The 21,374-nt window shown below is 39.7% G+C and overlaps 1 protein-coding gene across 1 annotated transcript in view; it reads left to right on the forward strand.

Annotated features, from left to right (window-relative positions):
* The window catches only part of GALNT17 (polypeptide N-acetylgalactosaminyltransferase 17), a 444,849-nt gene that overhangs the window by 238,637 nt on the left and 184,838 nt on the right, over positions 1–21,374 (forward strand). Inside the window, exons 4-5 of the mRNA XM_056556472.1 lie at positions 7,229–7,403; positions 12,957–13,154. Of these exons, the coding sequence (XP_056412447.1) occupies positions 7,229–7,403; positions 12,957–13,154 (373 nt within the window). The remainder of the gene's footprint in view (positions 1–7,228; positions 7,404–12,956; positions 13,155–21,374) is intronic.

Consider the following 21,374-nt stretch of genomic DNA (forward strand, 5'->3'; position numbering starts at 1 on the left):
CCCCATTGGGGCTTACAGTCTAAACCTATCAGTATCTTTTGGCATGTGGGAGGAAACCAGAGCACCGAAAGACAGGGACGTGCACAGACATTTTGGGGGGCAGGGACTGAAGTGAAAAAAGGGTGCTTTTCCAGTGACGTAAAAATAAATTTTGGACCTCCTTATGAAACCTTCTATAGGGGAACCCTAAATACACTGTCACTCTCATGTTGTCACACTCCCCACATATTGTCACCCCCCTCTTCACACTTACATTAAAAGGGTTATCTGGCAGGAGGGTTTTCTTGTGAACTATGCTCATTCTGCAATATATAAAAATATTAACCTCAACTCACCAGTGTGGTCCCTGGTCCCTGGTGCGACCCTCTTCCTGAGCTGTATGACACATTGGGCCCGGGCACCAGTAAGAAGACCTGGGTCAGGGCCAAATGTGTCATACTGCCACTCAGCCAATCACTGGCCAAGACAGATGATTGCTGTGGCCAGTCATTCACTGATTTGCAGTGTGACATATTGGGCCCGGAAAGCAGGAAGAGGAGCACACCGGGTACCGAAGCAGGTTAACGGTGGTATCAAACGAGATCCGGAGATAAGTAAAGGCTTATTTGATTTTTTTATGTATTGAAAAATAGGCACACTTCATAAAAAAAACTCCCACCAGATAACCCCTTTAACCCCCTCCCTGCAATAGGATGTATGCATACATTATATTTATCTCCTGCTCTGCGCTGCAAGAGATCAGCAACGAGACCTCGCAGTCAATCACAGGCAATTACACTGGTTTTGACAGCATTAACCTCATAAATGCCATGGTCAGTACTTATCATGGCTCCTATAGGATTTATAGTAGGAGGCAGCAACCCCTTACCCCCATTAGCAGCCTTGCAATGCAATCACAGGGACTGGATGGTTGCCATGGCAGCTGGAGGCCAGCTGAAGGCCTCCTGATGGCCAAGTACAGAAGCCTGTGAGGTCTAGCCATGGGCTGGATCTCACAGGCTGAGTGTCAGTGTTAGGCTCCTTTCACACTATGAGTATTCATCCGTCAAACATCAATTTGCTGTGTAAACATGGATGTATAATAAAGGATTAAATAATGTGTGCTAATGGCTGAATAATGCCCATCAAAATAACGGCATATTCATCCGTAAAGACCCATTATAACATCCCTCATGCACAGCTGTTTTGACACCTCTGCCTACAGACTCCCACATCCAGGACTACTACTACTCCAATCATGGAACAAACTTGTTTCCATGATGGGAGTGGTAGTTCCCCTGCTGCTGGAGTCTGCCAGTCTCTGTTCTATGATGGGGGGTTGTAGTACAGGGGCTGAGGGATTGATCACATTGGGTCTCACTTCTGAGACCCCTTGCGATCAGAAGTTATTATGCAGGGGAGCTGGCGGCATGCTGCGCTTCCCTGCTATGTATTATGTGTTTTTACTTTCATTTTTAATATAAAAATTATGAGTGGCAGCGGGGGCCATATGTATATTAAAAGTGGTTTGGGGGGCAAAATATATAGTGCTGCAGGGGGGGCAGACATAAATCCTATATATCTAGCCCCCCAGCACATTTATATTATGCCCCCCCCCCCCCCGCAGCACATTAACAAAGATATGACCTCCCGCCGGCACATTTATAAATATATACCCCCCGCCAGCGCATTTATATTGCACCCCTGCCGGAGCATTTATAGATATATACCCCCCGCCAGCGCATTTATAATGTACCCCCCCCGCTGGAGCATTTATAATGTGCCCCAGCCAGCGCATTCATGATGTGCTCCCCACCGGTGCATTTATAATGTGCCCCCACCGGCGCATTTATAATGGGCCCCCATTGGGGCATCAATAATGTGCCCCGCCACACCGCATTTCTCATATTATGCCGCCACAGCGCTATATGTGAAAAGTATTTCTATCAGCAGTTGGCCATCCCAATGATGCTGATACAATACTTTTCGTACATAGTGCTGCGGTGGCATATGTATAAAGAAGCGCTGGGGGGGCAGACATATAGCGTTATCTGCTCCCCCCACAGCACTTCTATATACATATGCCACTGCAGCGTTATGTATATATTGTATCAGCATCATCGGGCCGGTCGGCTGTTGATAGATATACTTTTCACATATAGTGCTGCAGTGGCATATGTATATAGAAGTGCTGTGGGGCGGCAGATAACGCTATATGTCTGCCCCCCCTGCGCTTCTATATACATATGCCCCTGCAGTGCTATGTATGAAAAGTATTGTATCAGCATCATTGGGCCGGCTGCTGATAGAAATACTTTGCATACATAGCGATGCGGTGGCATAATATGAGAAATGCGCGGGCGCGAGCACATTATAAATGCGCTGGCGGGGGGGGTGTCATATCTTTATTAATGCACTGTAGGGGGTGCATTATCAATGCACCAGTGTGGGGCACGTTATAAATGCGCCAGCAAGGGCATATTATAAATGCGTTGGCGGGGGGGGGGGCACATTATAAATGCGCTGACAGGGGGGTCATATCTTTATTAATGCACTGTGGGGGGCGCATTATCAATGCACCAGTGTGGAGCACGTTATAAATGCCAGCAAGGGCATATTATAAATGCGTTGGCGTGGGGGGGGACGTTATAAATGCGCTGCCGGGGGGCACATAATAAATGCGCTGGCGGGGAGTCATATCTTTATTAATGCACATTATAAATGCGCCGGCATTGGTATATATTTATAAATGCGCTGGCGGGGGTCATATCTTTATTCATGCGCTGCAGGGTGGGGCATATTATAAATGCCCTGGGGGGCTAGATATATAGGCTATATGTCTGCCCCCCCCCCCCCCCTGCATCGCGATATATCTTGCCTCCAACAGCTTTTTTAATATACATATGGCCCCGGCTGCCACTCACAATGTTCATTTTAAAAACCATGCAGAGAGCCCTGAATGGCTCCTCAGTACCGGCCACCCATGGGGGATTTAAAAATGAAAGTAAAAACATGCGATAGATCGCAGGGTTGCGGACCATGCCACCGGCTCCCCTGCTTAATAGTTTCTTTTTGCATGGGGTCTCAGAAGTGAGACCCGGTGCGATCAATCCCTCAGCTCCTGTACTACAACCCCCATCAAGGAACAGAGTCTGTTCCATGATGGGGGTAATAGTACAAACACTAATGTAGCCTCCCCAACCACTGGCAAATTCCTGCAGCCTGGTAATTACTACTCCCATCATGGAAACAAGTCTGTTCCATGATGGGAGTAGTAGTCCCTCAGCACTGCAGGAGTCGGCTGATGTCACCTCTTCTGAGCATGCTTAAAAGTAATAACGGGATATAATAAACCAGGTGCAAAAGGATGACATAAAGGCTCATCCGTTTGCCATGGACTTCAATGTTAAAAATCCCGGCCTTTAATTTACCGTTTCTTGGGATGGAAGAAAAATGAGTGCATGTGCCGTTTTTTCTTCCGTCACAAATAACGTCCGTTATTCATGACGGGCTATTACTCGTCATAACGCATAGTCAAAAAATTCCATAGACTTGAATGGAATTTTGTAACGGACGTTTAACATCCCTTATTAGGGCTTTTCTGATGAATGTTTCTAACAGATCTTTTAACGGAACAACTTTATAGTGTGAAAGGGGGCTAATACTGACATTTATACTGTGCTGCAGTACAGATGTAATGCACTATAGTATAACAGGTAAAAGTGGAAAAATAAAAGGTTTATCAATAAATAAATACAGTAATTTGAATTTATTTTCAGTAATTAAGAAAAAAAAAAGTTCCTTTCCCAGTAAAGCTTTGTATTATTTAAAAAATAAAAAAAAAGGAAAAAGCAAACCTCTACATAATAGGTATTGCCACACTCACAATGAATCAAAAAATAAGAATCAGTAATTTTTGGTGCATAATGTGGGAAAAATATATAAAAAATGGTACCAATAAAAAGCACAGATTGTCCAGCAAAAAATATGCTGTCACACAATGCAAAGAAAAATAAAAAGTTATGGCTGTCAGAACATGACAGCACAAAAAATAGAGGACAAAAGGATTTTGTTATGAAAAGGAAAAATAATATAAAAAAAGCTGTACATAGGTTGGGTTTTGCCATATCGGATCAACTGACAAAACAAAGACCACATCATTTTTACCACACAGTGAATGCCATAAATAAAATAAAAAAATAAAAGCTGACATTTTATATTTTTTCACAATATTTTGGCGTTTTTCAATGCTGCATGTATCAACTGCAAAATCTCACAATAAAACAATCTTAGAATCGCATTAGAAAGTTATTACCATTTAAAGATACATATACCACATCATTATGGTAATTCAGGGGGTTAATCCCCCGACCCCCCCGACTAAGACGCCTATATTGTAATGATGTGTGTGCATAAATGTATATACTTATTAATTTATTTATATACCCCCTTCCTATACAGGTTATATATACTTAATAACCCCCTACGTCACATGCATGGTGTGAATATGTTATTGTTTCCCAACAAGGTTGCCCAGGCGTTTTGCAACAGCTGAAGGCACACTGAATGGTGTGTGGTGACATATATATATATATATATATATATATATATATATACATATACACACACACACAACCCATCACCCCCACACCTGAGAGAGGGGCATCAAAACAGCAGGGGCTCAAGCTCCCTTTCTAGTCTTTGTGCGCCCACCCCTGCCAAAGGAAACCCATAGAGAACATACAAAGCCTTTGCAGGTGGGATTTGAACCTAGGACCCCAGCACTGCTTGCAACAGTGCTAACCACTGAACCACTGTGCTGCCGATGTCTGTCTTGCACACTGAAGCCCTGTATTGTACACAGCATTCCATGTGAGAGCTGACTAGTAGTAATTTATACAGTGGTAGAATTATTTCCTCGTATTGGGCATCTATGCTTCTTTCAATGAACTCCATTATTTTATTTGCCTTGGCATCAGCTGCCTGGCACTGGTTGTTACGTTTAAATCATAAATCTAATGTTGCTCCCCTGCCCATTATACACATTTTGGCATGGAGTACAGTTGGGCAGTACAGAGGCCCAGTGAGTTCTGTGCACAAATTCTATTTATTAAAAAAGTGATTGTGCACAGAACTAGCTAGGCAAGGTATGGTTGTATCTGCAACCTGGCCGTCCAGTGTGTGCAGCATTTCTAACCATGCTGAACTTTGCAGAATGGGGGGATTCCATCCAGATCCATTTGGAACAAAGTACTGTCATGTTTCGTGTCAACCACTTTTACACATTTGAGTATCATCTGCGTGTCTCAGTGAATTGTAGAATTAAGTCTTATTTGTGTATTTTCTTCTGCAGATTTGCTATAGCAGATTTTGTTACGCGTTGAAGTCAATGGGCAGTAAAATCTTGAGCAGCAGGTCTGCAGCAAATTTGCATGTGTGAACGTACCCTAAATATGTTTATTGTTGTATTTTTCTGTATAAACCAGTATTTTTTAGTACGCATTTCTCCAGCTGTTGCAAAACTACAACTCCCAGCATGCCAGAATAGCCAAGGGCTTCGAGACATGCTGTGAGTTGTAGTTTTGGAACAGATGAAGGCACTCTAGTTGGGAAATACTGGTATAAACTATATTCATGTGTCTGAGTGCATACATATGTTGTGGGAGAGTCCCAAAGATGTCTATATATTATTAGACATTCCACCTATACTAGGTAACGCTGCTGAGGTGTCCCGGTACAGGATCCTGTCCTGTCCCCTCCTTAAGTCCCCTCAGGAAGAGTCCCTTGCGTCCATACGGCTCTCCTGCAGGGTTCCCCCCTTGTTGCCTTATATAAATGTAATGTATTTATATTTTGTACATATTGTCTGTATGTAGAAAGTTGTATAGTTTGTATACCATGTATAGGACCTTCCTTGGTCATATGACCTCCTGTCATGTGATATACCCAGAGTTCCATGGGCACAGGAACCCCAGGCATTAGCAACCAATGGGCTTAAGTCCATCCCCCCTAGTATATAAGTGGCTGTAGTCTCTCAGTTAGGGCTCTTCTCTCTTATCTCCTGGATCTAAAGCAGGCATAAAGTCCTGTATACTGCAAATTCATCTCATCTAGGCCAAAGCCTAAGAAACACAGTCACTTCTAAAACGTGAGTTACAATTCTTTCTACAGATCCAGTGACTACTACTCAGCTAAGGAATATATTAGTAGCACAGTGGCCTGCCTAAATATCTCAATAACTACAAGTCCAAGCAAGCCTGCGAGGTATCCTGTGTCCCTGTTGCCTCTGAAGGAACTGCATAATTGTAAAGACTGTTCCCTAAGCATTTAAAGTAAAAGTTCCAGTTTATTCAGAATCCTTGTTGTGGACATTCCTTTATTACAAAACCGTTTTTGGGTTGGTTGACGGCGATTACCATACCGTAATAACAACATCCTGGCGTCACCAACATTAAGGGGTTAACAACATCTTGGCCCCCAGGGTTAATACCACCAGGCGCTGCTACATACTGCAACACCCCAGTCACCACACTGCTGTGTGACTAGAGAAGAAATTGTGCTGTTCTGGGCAAGGCTGAGGGATCCTGTGAGAAGCATACTTTAAAATAAGTTTACCTGTGGAAATTTTGGAAAATTTTAAATAATTGCTATTTAATGCTATACTGTTCTGAATGTCAGGGTCAGCTATGCCACCTGCCTTGTAATACTGACCAAACAATGAATCATTATGATTTATAAAACAGTATGCCTCATTTACTAAGAATGTTGGGTTTTTACTAGTGTGAAATGCAGGATTCCTCTCTCTTTACTATGGGGATCACAGATTTACAAGCCAGGAACATTTTCTGACCAGCTTTTTCTAAGTGGAAATTTCCAGCCATTTATTCACATTATTTTCTGTGAATTCAATAGTAAATAGGTTGGGTTGTGAAGCCACGCCCATTTTCGGAATGGCCATGCCCCCTTTGTGGTAGACATTGCCCCTTTTTCGGCATTTCACAATGCAATGTCAGGTTAGTTGGATTTTCCTGGTGCACACTGTCGCACAGTGTCTGATACATGTCTCAAACAGTCTCAGACATGTCTCCGACACTATGCACCAAAATAACTTAAAAATAAATAAAAAAAATCTAGTGGGTTTTAACTTAGTAAATGAGGGCCAATGTTGTTAATTTGCTTTTCTGTTTGTCTCTTTCTTTGTGCCTATATATATCTAGAAATATTAATATACCTTAATTTTTCTCCACAGAGGAGCTGAAAGGACCTTTAGAAGAATATGTCCATAAGCGATATCCTGGTCTTGTTAAAGTCGTCCGTAACCACAAAAGAGAAGGATTGATTCGCGCTCGGATAGAAGGCTGGAAAGTTGCGACTGGGCAAATCACTGGATTTTTCGATGCACATGTTGAATTTACAGCTGGCTGGTAGGTAAACAGAGTACATATTTTTAATGATATTCATCCTACAAAAACTGCAGTAGCTGCAGTATTTATGCATTTAATAGAAGCAAATAAAATCATTTCTGTGCCAGAACATTTCCAACTGTAAGTAATTTAAGATGTATCACATAGATGAATAAAAAAATCCTTCATAATTGTTTAATTAGTCGAAAAATAAACAATAATAAATATACTTGTTTCTTTAATTATCTTCTTTTATGCTGAAAAGTTTGCGTATCTATAAAGTTAAGGGCAAGGGCAATAGTAGAAGGCCATGCTATGGGGCCCTTGGAGATAGGGGGGCCCTGTCATGGTTAATCCTATTCCTTTTTCTGGTGGTAAGAAACCTCTTTCCATGGAGCTGAATTGTCCAGGGGGTATTGAGCAATGAGCCAGGGAAATCATGGTGAAATAAATATGCTTTCTGTCCTTGGAACAAAATCAGATGCCATATTAGGAGGTCCATTTCAAAATTTGCTATGGGGTCCAATGTACGCCACTATATACAGCTTATAAATTTGGGATACTATTTTCGCTGCATTGAACACATCATAACATACATAAATATTTAAGTCAGAAGTAAAGTCACCAAAATTATCTTTGTCTTTCATGTTACCTGAAATCTGCAGTCCAGTCACTAGTCCCTATCTATATAAGCCTACTAGCTACATTACATTTGTCACTTTATTTTATACACCAACCCTTACCCTGGGCTATGCTCACTGGGCTGAGCCTCATTTTGAGATGGTAAAAACCAAACAAAAAAAAGTTTTTAGTTGCTTTTAGTCAGTTTCTTAACTTTACACTGCAGATAATGTATGCTTGACACGGTGACAAGGTTGTTTTGATCTTTTTAGGTAGCAAGTTTTAAGCTAGAAACTTCCCTTACATTTAATTTGTTAATTTACTTTAGTTATATCTCTCTTTCATAAAATCTGTCTCTCAGTAAGGAGAAAGGTAATGGTCTAAAATACTTAACATCCTACTTATTTGCCCCACATGGAAATAAATATAGTGTACAATCTGTAAACAGGACCAAGGTGTAATACCACTGTCACTATTATTTATGAATAATAGTAAAGCCGCTATTATTTACAGACTGATGAATCTATTTTTGATGTGGGTGGCAGACCAGAAAATATTTGCTGTCTGTTTCTTTTGCAATTTCATTTTAATGACCCATATTATTTCTCCACAACAGCCTTGATTGTCTTTGTGCTTGCTATGCAGATTTTATTCACTGAATATTTATTGTATTTCTCCACCTACTTCCCTTCCAACTGTAGTTTTTTGGTATTATTAAATATATCTATATCAGCTATTGCTTCCTATGTTCCTTCTCTTCTGGATATTTTTTTTTTATTTCAGTCAATGTGCATGCTTAAAGGGTACCTCTCATCAAATAAACTTTTGATATATTTTAGATTAATGAATGTTGAATAACTTTCCAATAGCATGTTAATGAAAAATATGCTTCTTTCTATTGTATTTTTCCCGATCAGTCCTGTCAGCAAGCATTTCTGACTCATGCTGGAGTCCTAAACACTCAGAGCTGCCAGCCTGCTTTGTTCACAGCCAAACATGCTGTGAACAAAGCAGGCTGGCAGCTCTGAGTGTTCTCCTTTGTGAACAAGGCAGACTGGCAGCTCGTAGTGTTTAGGACTCAAGCATGAGTCTGAAATGCTTGCTGCTAGGACTGGTAGGGAGACCCCTAGTGGTCATTTCTTCAAAGTGGAAAATTAAATAGAAAGAAGCATATTTTTTAATAACATGCAATTGTAAATTTATTCTGCATACATTAATCTATAATATATCAAAAGTTTTTTTGATAAAAGGCACCCTTCAATGGTTAAATTAATAAATTGTATATGGTATGTTGTTAATGTATGAATCACATTACATGAATTCATGCTTATACCTTTACTTGTGTAGCATTTCAGAAACAGTTAAGCTGGCCCAAAAATGTAAGTCATATCTCTTGCATCCCATCCTAGATACTGACCTGTACTTTTTTTGTGTAAACAGTTTATATAAAGTTTTTTTTTAATTTTACTCTTGCAAGGTGATGTTTTAAAAGTGTTGCCCGGGAAGAAGAAGCGTCCCCTCCTATTCTGTTCCCCATTGCTCCACTTCCACTCCCTAGTCATTTTAGAAGTATACTGTTCAGAGATGAGAGTGGGTATAGGCAGTCACTAGGGATGAGTGAATTGAATCTGACAAATCAGAATTTGTAACGAATTTCTGGAAAAATTTGCTTTGCAACGAATGTGAGTATCGCCGCAATTCGATCACAGGAATCACTTCATTAAACTCACTTTAGTGCGGTCCAGGCTCCAGGGCATCTAAGATGGCGGCTCCACATGTCTGGACATGGGGCAAGGAATGCTGGGAAGGCAGGAACAAGGGTAGGCACAACCCTATATAATCAGCAGCCATCTTGCGGCCACTCACATCAGCGTTCTATTGCAGAGAGAGCGGGACAGAGAGCAGTGGGTGTTGCACAGAAAAGCATTTTAAACAGCAGCGATTCTCCTCAAGCACAAATCCAGCCAAGAAGCACTGATAGGGAAGGGAGAAAGATTGAGAGATAAAGTGCAATTGTGGGTGTATTACAGCAGCGATTCACTTCAAGCCCAAATACAGCCTAGAAGCACTGATAGGGAAGGGAGAGAAATTTTGAGATAAAGTGCAATTGTGGGTGTATTACAGCAACGATTCCCCTCAAGCTCAAATCCAGCCTAGAAGCACAGATAGGGAAGGGAGAGAGATTGAGAGAGAAAGTGCAATTGTGGGTGTATTACAGCAGAGACTGTGTGCTGCAACACTGGTGTATACAACAACTGAAAAGCTAATAGCAGCCAGCCAGTTAGAGCCAGTTATTAGTGCCTAATACCTGTTGAATAGCTAAGTATATTGTCCTCTATTTAGTGTAACCTGTGCATACATATGTTGTGTACCATTTTGTTCCTATTAAAGTCTTAAGGGCCTAGTTACTGTGACAGGCCAGCCAAAAGTACACACCTGCTGCTGTTCTAGACAAATACTGTTTTGAGCATAGTGGAGCGCATTGTACTCCCCTCATAATGGCATACCACGTACGTACATCTAAGTGGTGTACCATTTTGTTTCTGTTAAAGTCTTAAGGTCCTAGTTACAGTGAGAGGCAAGGCAAAAGTACACACCTGCTGGGGTTGTAGACAAATACTGTGTTAAGCGTACTGGAGCGGATTGTACCCCCCTCATAAGTGCATACCACATACATATATCTAAAGCGTGTACCATTTTGTTCCTGTTATAGTACCAAGGGCCTAGTAAGGCCAGCCAAAAGTACACACCTGCTGGTATTGTAGACAAATATTGTTTTAAGTGTACTGGAGTGCATTGTACTTTCCTAAGTGCATACCACATATTTACATCTAAGTGGTGTTCCTGTTAAATTCCACCAGCAATCCATCGGAGAAGCCACGTCCAAGAGACAACAGTATGCGCCCACTCATCCAACAGCACAGAAGCTGAATGTACCAAAGTGCACGGCAGTGTCGGCGTGTGGAGCTGTAACTACGGTCAGGGACAATACATGTCCTTTAAGGCCCACTGGGTGAATGTGGTTCCTACACAGACACAACAGCAACTAGGACAGGTCACGCCACTTCCACACTCTCAGGCCTTTGGTCCTGTGACAGTGTGCGACTCCGCCTCCTCATCTTCCACCATTTCCTCAGCCTCCACTGCACGGACAAATCTTAGTGCCCCTACAGCATACTATGTGTGCAGGGAGAAGTTTTTACCCCCCACCTGTTACAATGAACTATACATTGTTCCCTTCCACCTTTTAGAGGTCTTTGCATCACATCAATACTTGGTGGTGAAGGGTGTTTTTTGCACACCTTTCCTTTTGTTTGATTTAAAATAAAAATTGGGTACATATATTTTATCCTAACAATATTATTAAAAGTTACGTTTTACGAAATGCATATCCTCAATACTTACTTGTGCACACTAACACTTAAGAGACATTTTTCTTCTGCTTACCTGCCGTAGCTACTATTCTGATCCTGCCACCCACTTGATGCCACACATCTGATGCCAAGTTCTCCTTTTTTTCACCCACCTTCGTCACCGGGTACTGGTATTGCCACCCAGCGCCCCACTATGTCATCGGGTCACTTTCAGGACTCCTGATGGTACTGCCGCCAACTACAGGCTGTGTCATTCAGCCACAATATGGTCTTGTCATGCTTCCGCCACCTCCAGGCTGTGTCACTGTACCACCATGTGGTCTCATGAGGTTCATGAATTTGAAATCTTCAATTTAAATGTTAAAAAACATCTTTAATCTTTTCAATTGTGAGGCCCTATGGTCTCGTCAGGCAGTTGCCACATCCAGGCGGGGTCATTCAGCCTCTATATGGTCTCTTCATGCTGCCGACACCTCCACGCTGTGTCATTCAAGCACTATATGTCTTCTCATACTGATGCCACCTCCAGGCTCTGTCATTGTGCCACTCTGCGACAGTGATTCTAATATGACGCTTCTAATCGGCATGTCATACTGAATAACAGTATTATTTAACTAACCCAGCACACACCCTATGTGTGTTACAACAAGGGAACATGTTCTACACCCCTTTTGAGGCTCTCTGTAGGCCAGAAATAGCCATTTTTAATAGAGATTCACCACAAATAAATTCAGACCGAAGCTAATTTTTTCTGAAAATTCGGCGAATTGGCCAAATCTAATTTTTCTAAAATTCGCTCATCTCTAATAATGGCAATAGTGTATGTCAATGCCAATGAAGTTGGTGGCCGCTATGACTGTACACATTATTAGTATAATTTGTAATTTTCCAGAAGGAGCAAGGGGACCTATGTTGTTGGGAAAGTTTTGTTGGGAAAGTTCCAGGATAAACTTGTCATTTATTAATGTAAATCTTTGTTCATTCTGGGCTAAGAAGTTTTGTAAACAATTCTACTTAAGATTGAAAGCTCTCTATATATGTACCCTTATGCACAGATATCTTAATAGTTTCTTAATAAGTCCGCCCACATGACCATTTAGTCCCAGTCTCCTCAGTTCCTCTTGCTCTACACACTGTGAATGTAGGTTGGACTTTATTTTTAATGTGAACAGTTCACTTTTATTTAATTCAGATAACTGTAGAAAAAAATTAATATTCATCTGAAAATCTCTAGACACTATGCATATGTTTTCCATCTAATAATATCATGAGTAAGATTTGGCTGTTTTACTGTTACCAATGGTAATACCTGAGTTCAGTAAACTGAACTTTATGGACTTCAACTGCAATTCACAATCTTTATGTTTAAAACATGGTGTTTAAAACATGAAATGGTGTGCTCAGTGTTGAGATGGTTATGCGGAGCTAGAATCAAAACTGTTATTCGAGTTATAGTTATAAACTTCAAACTTTACCTCTATAAAAGACATTTTCTAACTTTCCCTTCTGTTTATGATGTGATTTGCAATGGATTCCATGTACAATTTTATGTAAATCACCCATTTACTTTGTCTAATAGGGCTGAGCCAGTTTTGTCTCGAATTCAAGAAAACCGAAAGAGAGTAATTTTGCCTTCAATAGACAATATTAAGCAAGACACATTTGAAGTTCAGAGATATGAAAATTCAGCACATGGATACAGTTGGGAACTCTGGTGCATGTATATAAGTCCTCCAAAAGACTGGTGGGATGCAGGGGATCCATCTTTACCAATAAGGTAAGCAAAACCTATTTGACTAATCAATGCTTTTAATGCTTATCATTCTACAGGAAATTTTATTTGAATTACCTTTATGATTAATATTTGTTTTAATCTCTAGTATTATTATCACAACATGGACATTTACCTTACAATCAATGTAGTGGTATAGAGATATCCATTAAAATTAGCTGCTTAAAAGGAATTATCTACATTGAATAATCTCTATATCTATCAAGGGTAACTTGACAACAATCAGAAATATACCACAAATGTTACCCTCAGCAACCTGCCATTATATGTTTGGAAACCCATAAACAGGTGTTAGGCTAGCTTCACACTATGGAATTTTCAAGTATAATTCTGCATAGAAATTACACTGGTGCAGAGGAATCCCATTGCTGGCAATGAGATTCTGCTGCACACTACTACAGAACACGATGTTCCACAGCTAAAATTATGTTGTCAAAAAAATAATATCGCTCATTCTTTCAGCAGAATCCGCCTAAAATACATTGCCATCTATAGGGAAAGCAATGTACGCACAGTCCTGAATTAGTCGGCACTGGCCACACTCACTGTTTGAATTTTGTAGTGTTAACCTGTTTCCTGCAACAAGTGTATCATTTGCCTCATAAATTAATCATTACACATTGCCTATTAAAGAAGTAATCTGACATAAGGTTAAAAAAAATGGACACATAGAGCATTCTTTACCTGCTTTTACTTACACGTCCCCTTAAACAGTGGGTTTGTATAAATAGAAATACATGGGAACTGTTTTAAAATGTCTTAAAATAAATGTTGAAGTCTTAAATACTTTGTGCCGCAATTTTTTTTTACAAACTTCACTACAGTGGGTTTATATGTATGCTACATTTGAAAATGTTTAAATTTGTACAGCATCTTAATACACTAAATTAAAACAAAATATAGAATACAATTTCTATAAGGCGTTTAATCTTTTCATATAAAAACGTATTTATAGACGTAATAATAATGCCTCATTGACACAATGACAGACTACGCTTGGTTGGTCAGCTGCTGTCAGTGATGTCAGTAATTGTTAGGTTGTTATCATAACAATACTTATATTGTGACTTCACTTATAGTAAATGACAAGTACATTTCAAATAATCTAATTAGGATAATTGTTTGAATGGCAAAATTGCATCATATTTTGGTTTATAGCTTTTACTAGAGTTGCCTGGATGACAGTTTGCTTAAAATTATAGGGTATAAAGTCTTGAATTGTTCATGCAATATAAATAAATAACTTCCATACAGAATGGCATTTTTGTGTCTCTTGATTGTTATCTGGTCAATAATCACAGCTGAGCCAGAGCTCATTAAGATATAAAAGCTGAGCTGTGATTGGTTGCTATGGGAAAAAAAAAAACATCAGTTTTGGTTTCAGGCAGATTGATAAAGTTGGGTCATAGTATGCTTGTTATTAAGAAGAGTTTGGAGACTGTTGGCACTTCGGGGAATAAACTTGTAAAATGTAAGGAACATAATGTAAAATTTGTGTTTGACAAAGACTTTCCTTTAAGCATAACTTTAACATTTTATGAAAATGACTATAGTGAAGCACTGGGGACTATGGTAATTTCTTAATACTACACCTATGGTCAAATCAGCACACATATATCTCAATACAGTGCAGTTTTTACTAAATGAGGCTCCTGCTCTCTCCATAGCAGCCTACCTGGTGCAAACCCCAGTGTAATCTGATCCCGTGAAGCTGGGTCACATGCTACTTATGGCTGCTATGAGGACGGCAGGAGGCCGGGATGGGGGGGTGGAGAGTGGTTGGTCGGGGGTTTGGGGGGGTAACCCAAATGCTACCTCTGCACCTCTTATTGTTATGCACCTTTTTGCCCCCAAATAATATTTCTGCAGAAATAGACATGGAAGAGAGTGAAGGTAGGGTTATAGTGGCAGCGTCGGGGTTTATAAAAATCCCATTCTTCAAAAATTCTATAGATATCAGAAGTAGACATTCGATTAGCTTTTGAGATTTGTGGGCAGCAGAAAACAACCTGAAAATAAGGCAAACATCACACTGTAAAATCTTGCTCACTCAAGGGTGAAAACATCTACATCTGACTAATAGAGATGAGTGAATCGAATTAAAGTTGAATGTGTTCCAAATTTCATAAAAAATTAGATTTGGACCGAATCTGGACTTTGACTAAATTTCAAATAATGAATTTCTTTATTAGACATCAGTAATATGTATAATACAGTAGGCACAAAAAGGCTGTTTCCCTAATTTACCAAAAATCCATAAATTTACAGAGGTCTTCTATCAAAAATCAAAGATACTTTAAATTGTATTTAATGTAATTGTGATGGACAATGTCATTGAGTGGGTGAATAATAATAATAAAAATAAATAAGATCACCTTAGAATTGTCAGTGTAAATTGTGTTCGACATATATATGCTGTGGCCATCTTATTTAAAGGGAACCAATCATCAGATTTTACCCTATATAATGCTTGGCAAAGCGTTATATAGGGTAAAATTGTTGTCCTCATCATCCCCGGGGGACGCTCCTGCCCCCAGGGATGGTGAAGATATGAAGTTATAAACTAGTCACCGCCGCCGCCGTAAGTAGTCACCTGGGTGGGGAGCTCTTCTCACCTACTCCCGTTCTTCGGCCGGGAGCGACGCCCCCTCTGCTTGATTCATGGGCCGCGTCATTGTTCCGCTCACTGAACAGACGGAGCAGAGCGATGACGCTGCCCATCAATCAAGCGGAGGGGGCGTCGCTCCCGGCCGAAGAATGGGAGTAGGTGAGAAGAGCTCCCCGCCCAGGTGACTACTTACGGCGGCGGCGGTGACTAGTTTATAACTTCATATCTTCACCATCCCTGGGGGCAGGAGCGTCCCCCGGGGATGATGAGGACAACAATTTTACCCTATATAACGCTATAAAGCGTTATATAGGGTAAAATCTGATGATTGGTTCCCTTTAAATGCAATATCAGTGTGTATTATGCTCCAAGTACATGCAAAGCTAAGCACAGACTGTGAACTATATCCTGAGTGTATATTGCGGTAATATCTCGGCAGTGTGTACTACTTCTATAAGTTGTGAAGATAAATAACTTAATATCATCATATAATTAGAAACACTACATCAGTGTAAATTGTGTCGGTAATATATGCTGTGGTTATTGCAATAATCAACAACAAGTGGGGATTGCGTTTGGAATCCGTGAATGGGACTACCTAGCATGAGTAAATAATAGAAAATGCAATATCAGTGTGAATTGTATCTTAGCATCATCATCTATAGTAAATGGCACTTGAAGATGTATACTTGATGTATTTACAGTAGGACTATTACAGTGCATCCTGTGCAAATTATGTCTTGCCAACTGTAGAAAATCTTCTCCATAGGAATGAATCCGGATATTATGCAACAGTAATGGATCCCCAAGCTAAGTGGTGATGCTTAAGGTGTGAACTTGTGCTGAGCCTTCCATATTCTTTAAGTGAAGCATCCATAGACTTTGGTATTCTAAGATGGATGCACTGCTATAAATGAAGAACAGCAATCTGATGGCGACCTAATCTAAATATTTTTTTTTACGTTTTTTTTCTTGTTTTTTACACATTATTGATATTTTTATTTGAGCATAATAAAAGCTATGTTTTAAGGTTCCCTGTACAGTCACTATTTTTCTAGTACTTGTACTAATAGACAGATTGCCCCCAGTGTCATTCCTGACACCCAATGCGATTGTCCTTTCTATTGCAGAGATGGAGCGGCTTTCTCCTGCGCTCGCATCTCTGCACTATTCTCCGGCCGGCCAGTGATGTGAATAGCATTCACATCACTCATTCATATTTCCCGCAGAGAGCTGTGATTGGCATGATGGTTCCAGCCGTATATATATATATACCTATATGAATAATAGGTATATATATGGCATATACTCATACTACAGTGGGTCCAGAGACGAGCGGCCGCCCGCCCGCATCCACACATTATACAGGATGATCGCATTGGGTGTCAGAAGTGACACCCGCTGCGATCTGTCTATTAAAGGGGTATTCCAGGCCAAAACTTTTTTTTTATATATCAACTGGCTCTGGAAAGTTCAACAGATTTGTAAATTACTTCTATTAAAAAAATCTTAATCCTTCCAATAGTTATTAGCTTCTGAAGTTGAGTTGCTATTTTCGGTCTAACTGCTTTCTGATGACTCACGTCCCGGGAGCTGTCAAGCTCCTATTGGGATATTCTCCCATCATGCACAGCTCCCGGGACGTGACATCATCATTGAGCAGTTAGACAGAAAACTTCAGAAGCTAATAACTATTGGAAGGATTAAGATTTTTTAATAGAAGCAATTTACAAATCTGTTTAACTTTCCGGAGCCAGTTGATATATAAAAAAAAAGTTTTTGCCTGGAATTCCCCTTTAATGCAGGTACTACAGCTCCCAGCATGGAGCAGAGTGTGCTCCATGTTGGGAGCAGCAGTACCTGCAGTTGAGAAAAGATCTCTCCTGACACCCAATGTGATCATCCTATCTAGATGCAAGAAAGCCGCCCGCATCTATACATTATACAGGACGATCGCAGTGGGTGTCAGGAATGACATGCTGGGAGTAGTAGTGAGAAAAAATGAGAAGAAAAGAGAAACACACACACACACTTCATTAAACACATTATTAAAACACATTACTAATATAAATTTGCCAAGAGTTTATTCGGATCGAATCAATTTTTTTTTTCAGCGAATCGGTCGAATCAAATTTTTCAAAAATGTTCTCATCTCTCCTGACTAAGTATTGTGATTTGTGAGTAACATTATGCACATTTTAGTATCATGGACATGATGGCATATCTAAGGCTAGGTGGTTACTGCTAATAAATAAGACTGCTATTAAATGTCTGTGTGTTCTAGCCAATAGTGGCCAGAATAGATGTTAATATCTATTACCATGGCATTCAGTGAAGTCACTTAACTTTGAAGGTAACATTTGCAAGACACATTAAATCACTTTGATTCTTTATAAATGGTTGGCTTTGAGTCGAAATAGAGCAGCTTGCTTCTTTATATCAAATGAAAATGAATTGTTTATCAAGATTAACCTCTTCCCGCAAATGGATGTATATGTGAGTCCACTGTGGGCTCCCGCTGTATGACGGACGCTCACCAGGGGAGCACACATCATACCCCGTGGGTCCCGGTTGCTATCAGCATCCAGGACCCACGGCTAATACGGCAATCGCTGATTGGGCTGATGTCCAGCATTAACCCTTTAGACACCACGCTCAAAGTTGATTGCGGCCTCTAAAAGCGGTTAATTTCATTCTCGGCTAGCTCAGTGGGCTTATTGGGATTGCCACAGAGAAACCGCGCAATCCTGATCAGCTGAGAGGATGGGGGAGGTCTCTTTATTTCCTCCCTGCTGTCCGATCGACCGATTACACTGATCAATGCTCTCCTATGGAAAAGCATTGATCAGTGTATGCAATTTAAAGATTGCTTGTTATAGTCTCCTATGGGGACTTAAAAAGTGTAGAAATTTTTTTAAAAAGTACATAAATATGTATTAACCCCGTCCCTAATAAAAGTTTTAATCACCCACCTTTTCCCATTTAAAAAAAAACCAAAAAAAAAAAACCTAAACATGTCTGGTATTGCCTCGTGTGTAAATGTCAGAACTATTAAAATATAATGTTAATTAAACTGCATGGTCAAAGGTGTAAGCGTAAATTCCAAAGTCCAGAAATGTGTATTTTTGGTCACTTCATATACTAGAAAAAATAAAATAAAAAATGCGATCAAAAGGTGCCATCAAAATAAAAATGGTCCCAATAAAAACTTCAGATCATGGCAAAGAATTTGCCCTAATACATCCATATGTACGGAGAAAAATATTATGGAAAAAAGTTATAGGGGTGAGAAGTGGACAGTTTTAAACATACTAAATTTGGTGCATGTAGTTATAATTTTTTTAAAGTAGTAAAATAAAATAAAATCTATATAAATTAATTATCCTTGTAACCGCATGGACCTAGAGAATAAAGACAAGGTGTCATTTGTACTGAAAAGTGCACTGCGTAGAATTGGAAGCCCCCAAAATTTACTAAATGTTTTGGTTTTTTTGTTTGTTTTTTCAATTTTGCCCCACAAATATTTTTTTTCTAGATTCACCATAGATTTTGTGGTGTAATAATTAATGGTATTACAATGTAAAATTTGTAGCATTAAAAACAAGCCCTCATATGGGTCTGCAGGTGAAAAATGTTAAAGGGGTATTCCAGGCCAAAACTTTTTTTTTATATATCAACTGGCTCTGGAGAGTTAAACAGATTAGTAAATTACTTCTATTAAAAAATCTTAATCCTTCCAATAGTTATTAGCTTCTGAAGTTGAGTTGTTGTTTTCTGTCTAACTGCTCTCTGATGACTCACGTCCCGGGAGCTGTGCAGTTCCTATGGGGATATTCTCCCATCATGCACCATTCCAATAGTTATTAGCTTCTGAAGTTGAGTTGTTGTTTTCTGTCTAACTGCTCTCTAATGACTCACGTCCCGGGAGCTGTGCAGTTCCTATGGGGATATTCTCCCATCATGCACAGATTCCGGGATGTGACATCATCATTGAGCAGTTAGACAGAAAACTTCAGAAGCTAATAACTATTGGAAGGATTAAGATTTTTTAATAGAAATAATTTACAAATCTGATTAACTTTCCGGAGCCAGTTGATATACATATATAAAAAAAAAGGTTTTGCTTGGAATACCCCTTTAAGTGTTATGATTTTTAGAAGGTGAGGAGGAAAAAACTAAAGTGCACAAATGAAAAATAAACCTTTTATTATGTATTCATTATATGTTTTGAATAGTATATTACAAAAAAGGATAAAATTAAGCTGGTCTATCGATAAGGCTGTGGTCTAGCAAACCTGATCCAGTAAACCATGAGGTTTATCTTCTAACATGAGAATGTGTTCTTCACAGCCATATCTACATGGTGTAGCTCTTTTGTTAGGACTCATTCGCATGTGTCTTCATTCATCTTTCCCTCCGTTGCTAAAAAGCACCAGAGGGAAGCTGATGGTAGAATTGATCCCATTCATTTTAACAGGACAGTTCATCTTAATTTGGATGCTGGATGGTTGGACATGCAGGATGGCACCGGACAGGTGAATGCAGCGTGCCAAAACAATGGACACTGGATGCTACACAAATGATGGCAACTGATGCATGTTGTCATCAGTTGTGACATCAGTTGCATCAAGGGGTTTTCCAGGAAAAAACCCTGCAAGGGGTTTTCCAGGAAAAAAATAGCATTCACATCACTCATTCATATTTCCCGCAGAGAGCTGTGATTGGCATGATGGTTCCAGCCGTATATATATATATACCTATATGAATAATAGGTATATATATGGCATATACTCATACTACAGTGGGTCCAGAGACGAGCGGCCGCCCGCCCGCATCCACACATTATACAGGATGATCACATTGGGTGTCAGAAGTGACACCCGCTGCGATCTGTCTATTAAAGGGGTATTCCAGGCCAAAACTTTTTTTTTATATATCAACTGGCTCCAGAAAGTTAAACAGATTTGTAAATTACTTCTATAAAAAAAATCTTAATCCTTCTAATAATTATCAGCTGGTGAAGTTGAGTTGTTCTTTTCTGTCTGACAACAGTGCTCTCTGCTGACATCTATGTCTGTCTTGGGAACTGCACAGAGCAGAATAGGTTTGCTATGGGGATTTGCTTCTACTCTGGACAGTTCCCGAGACAGGTGTCATCAGACAGCACTTAGACTAAAAAAAACAACTCAACTTCAGGAGCTCATAAGTACTGAAAGGATTAAGGTTTTTTAATAGAAGCAATTTACAAATCTGTTTCACTTTCTGGAGCCAGTTGATATATATAAAAAAGTTTTTCCCTGGATAACCCCTTTAATATATATGTCTATATGGGACTAGTTGACTTTAGTGATTACCGGCATTGCCCATATTCGAATTTGCAATATTTCGCGAATATATAGATGTATATTCATCCTATATTCACGAATTTCACATATTCGTTATATTCGCATATGCAAATATTCACGTATTTGAGGAAGAAAACAGTGAGGGGGTGGGCAACTTTACTATTGGTTGCTAGGGATGTTGTTGATAACCTCTGACAAGTGTATTTGAATCATTCTATTTGGCCCACAAGTAAAAAGAAGGAATATGCAAAT

The sequence above is a fragment of the Hyla sarda genome, chromosome 2 (assembly GCF_029499605.1).
Source record: "Hyla sarda isolate aHylSar1 chromosome 2, aHylSar1.hap1, whole genome shotgun sequence".
NCBI lineage: Eukaryota > Metazoa > Chordata > Amphibia > Anura > Hylidae > Hyla > Hyla sarda.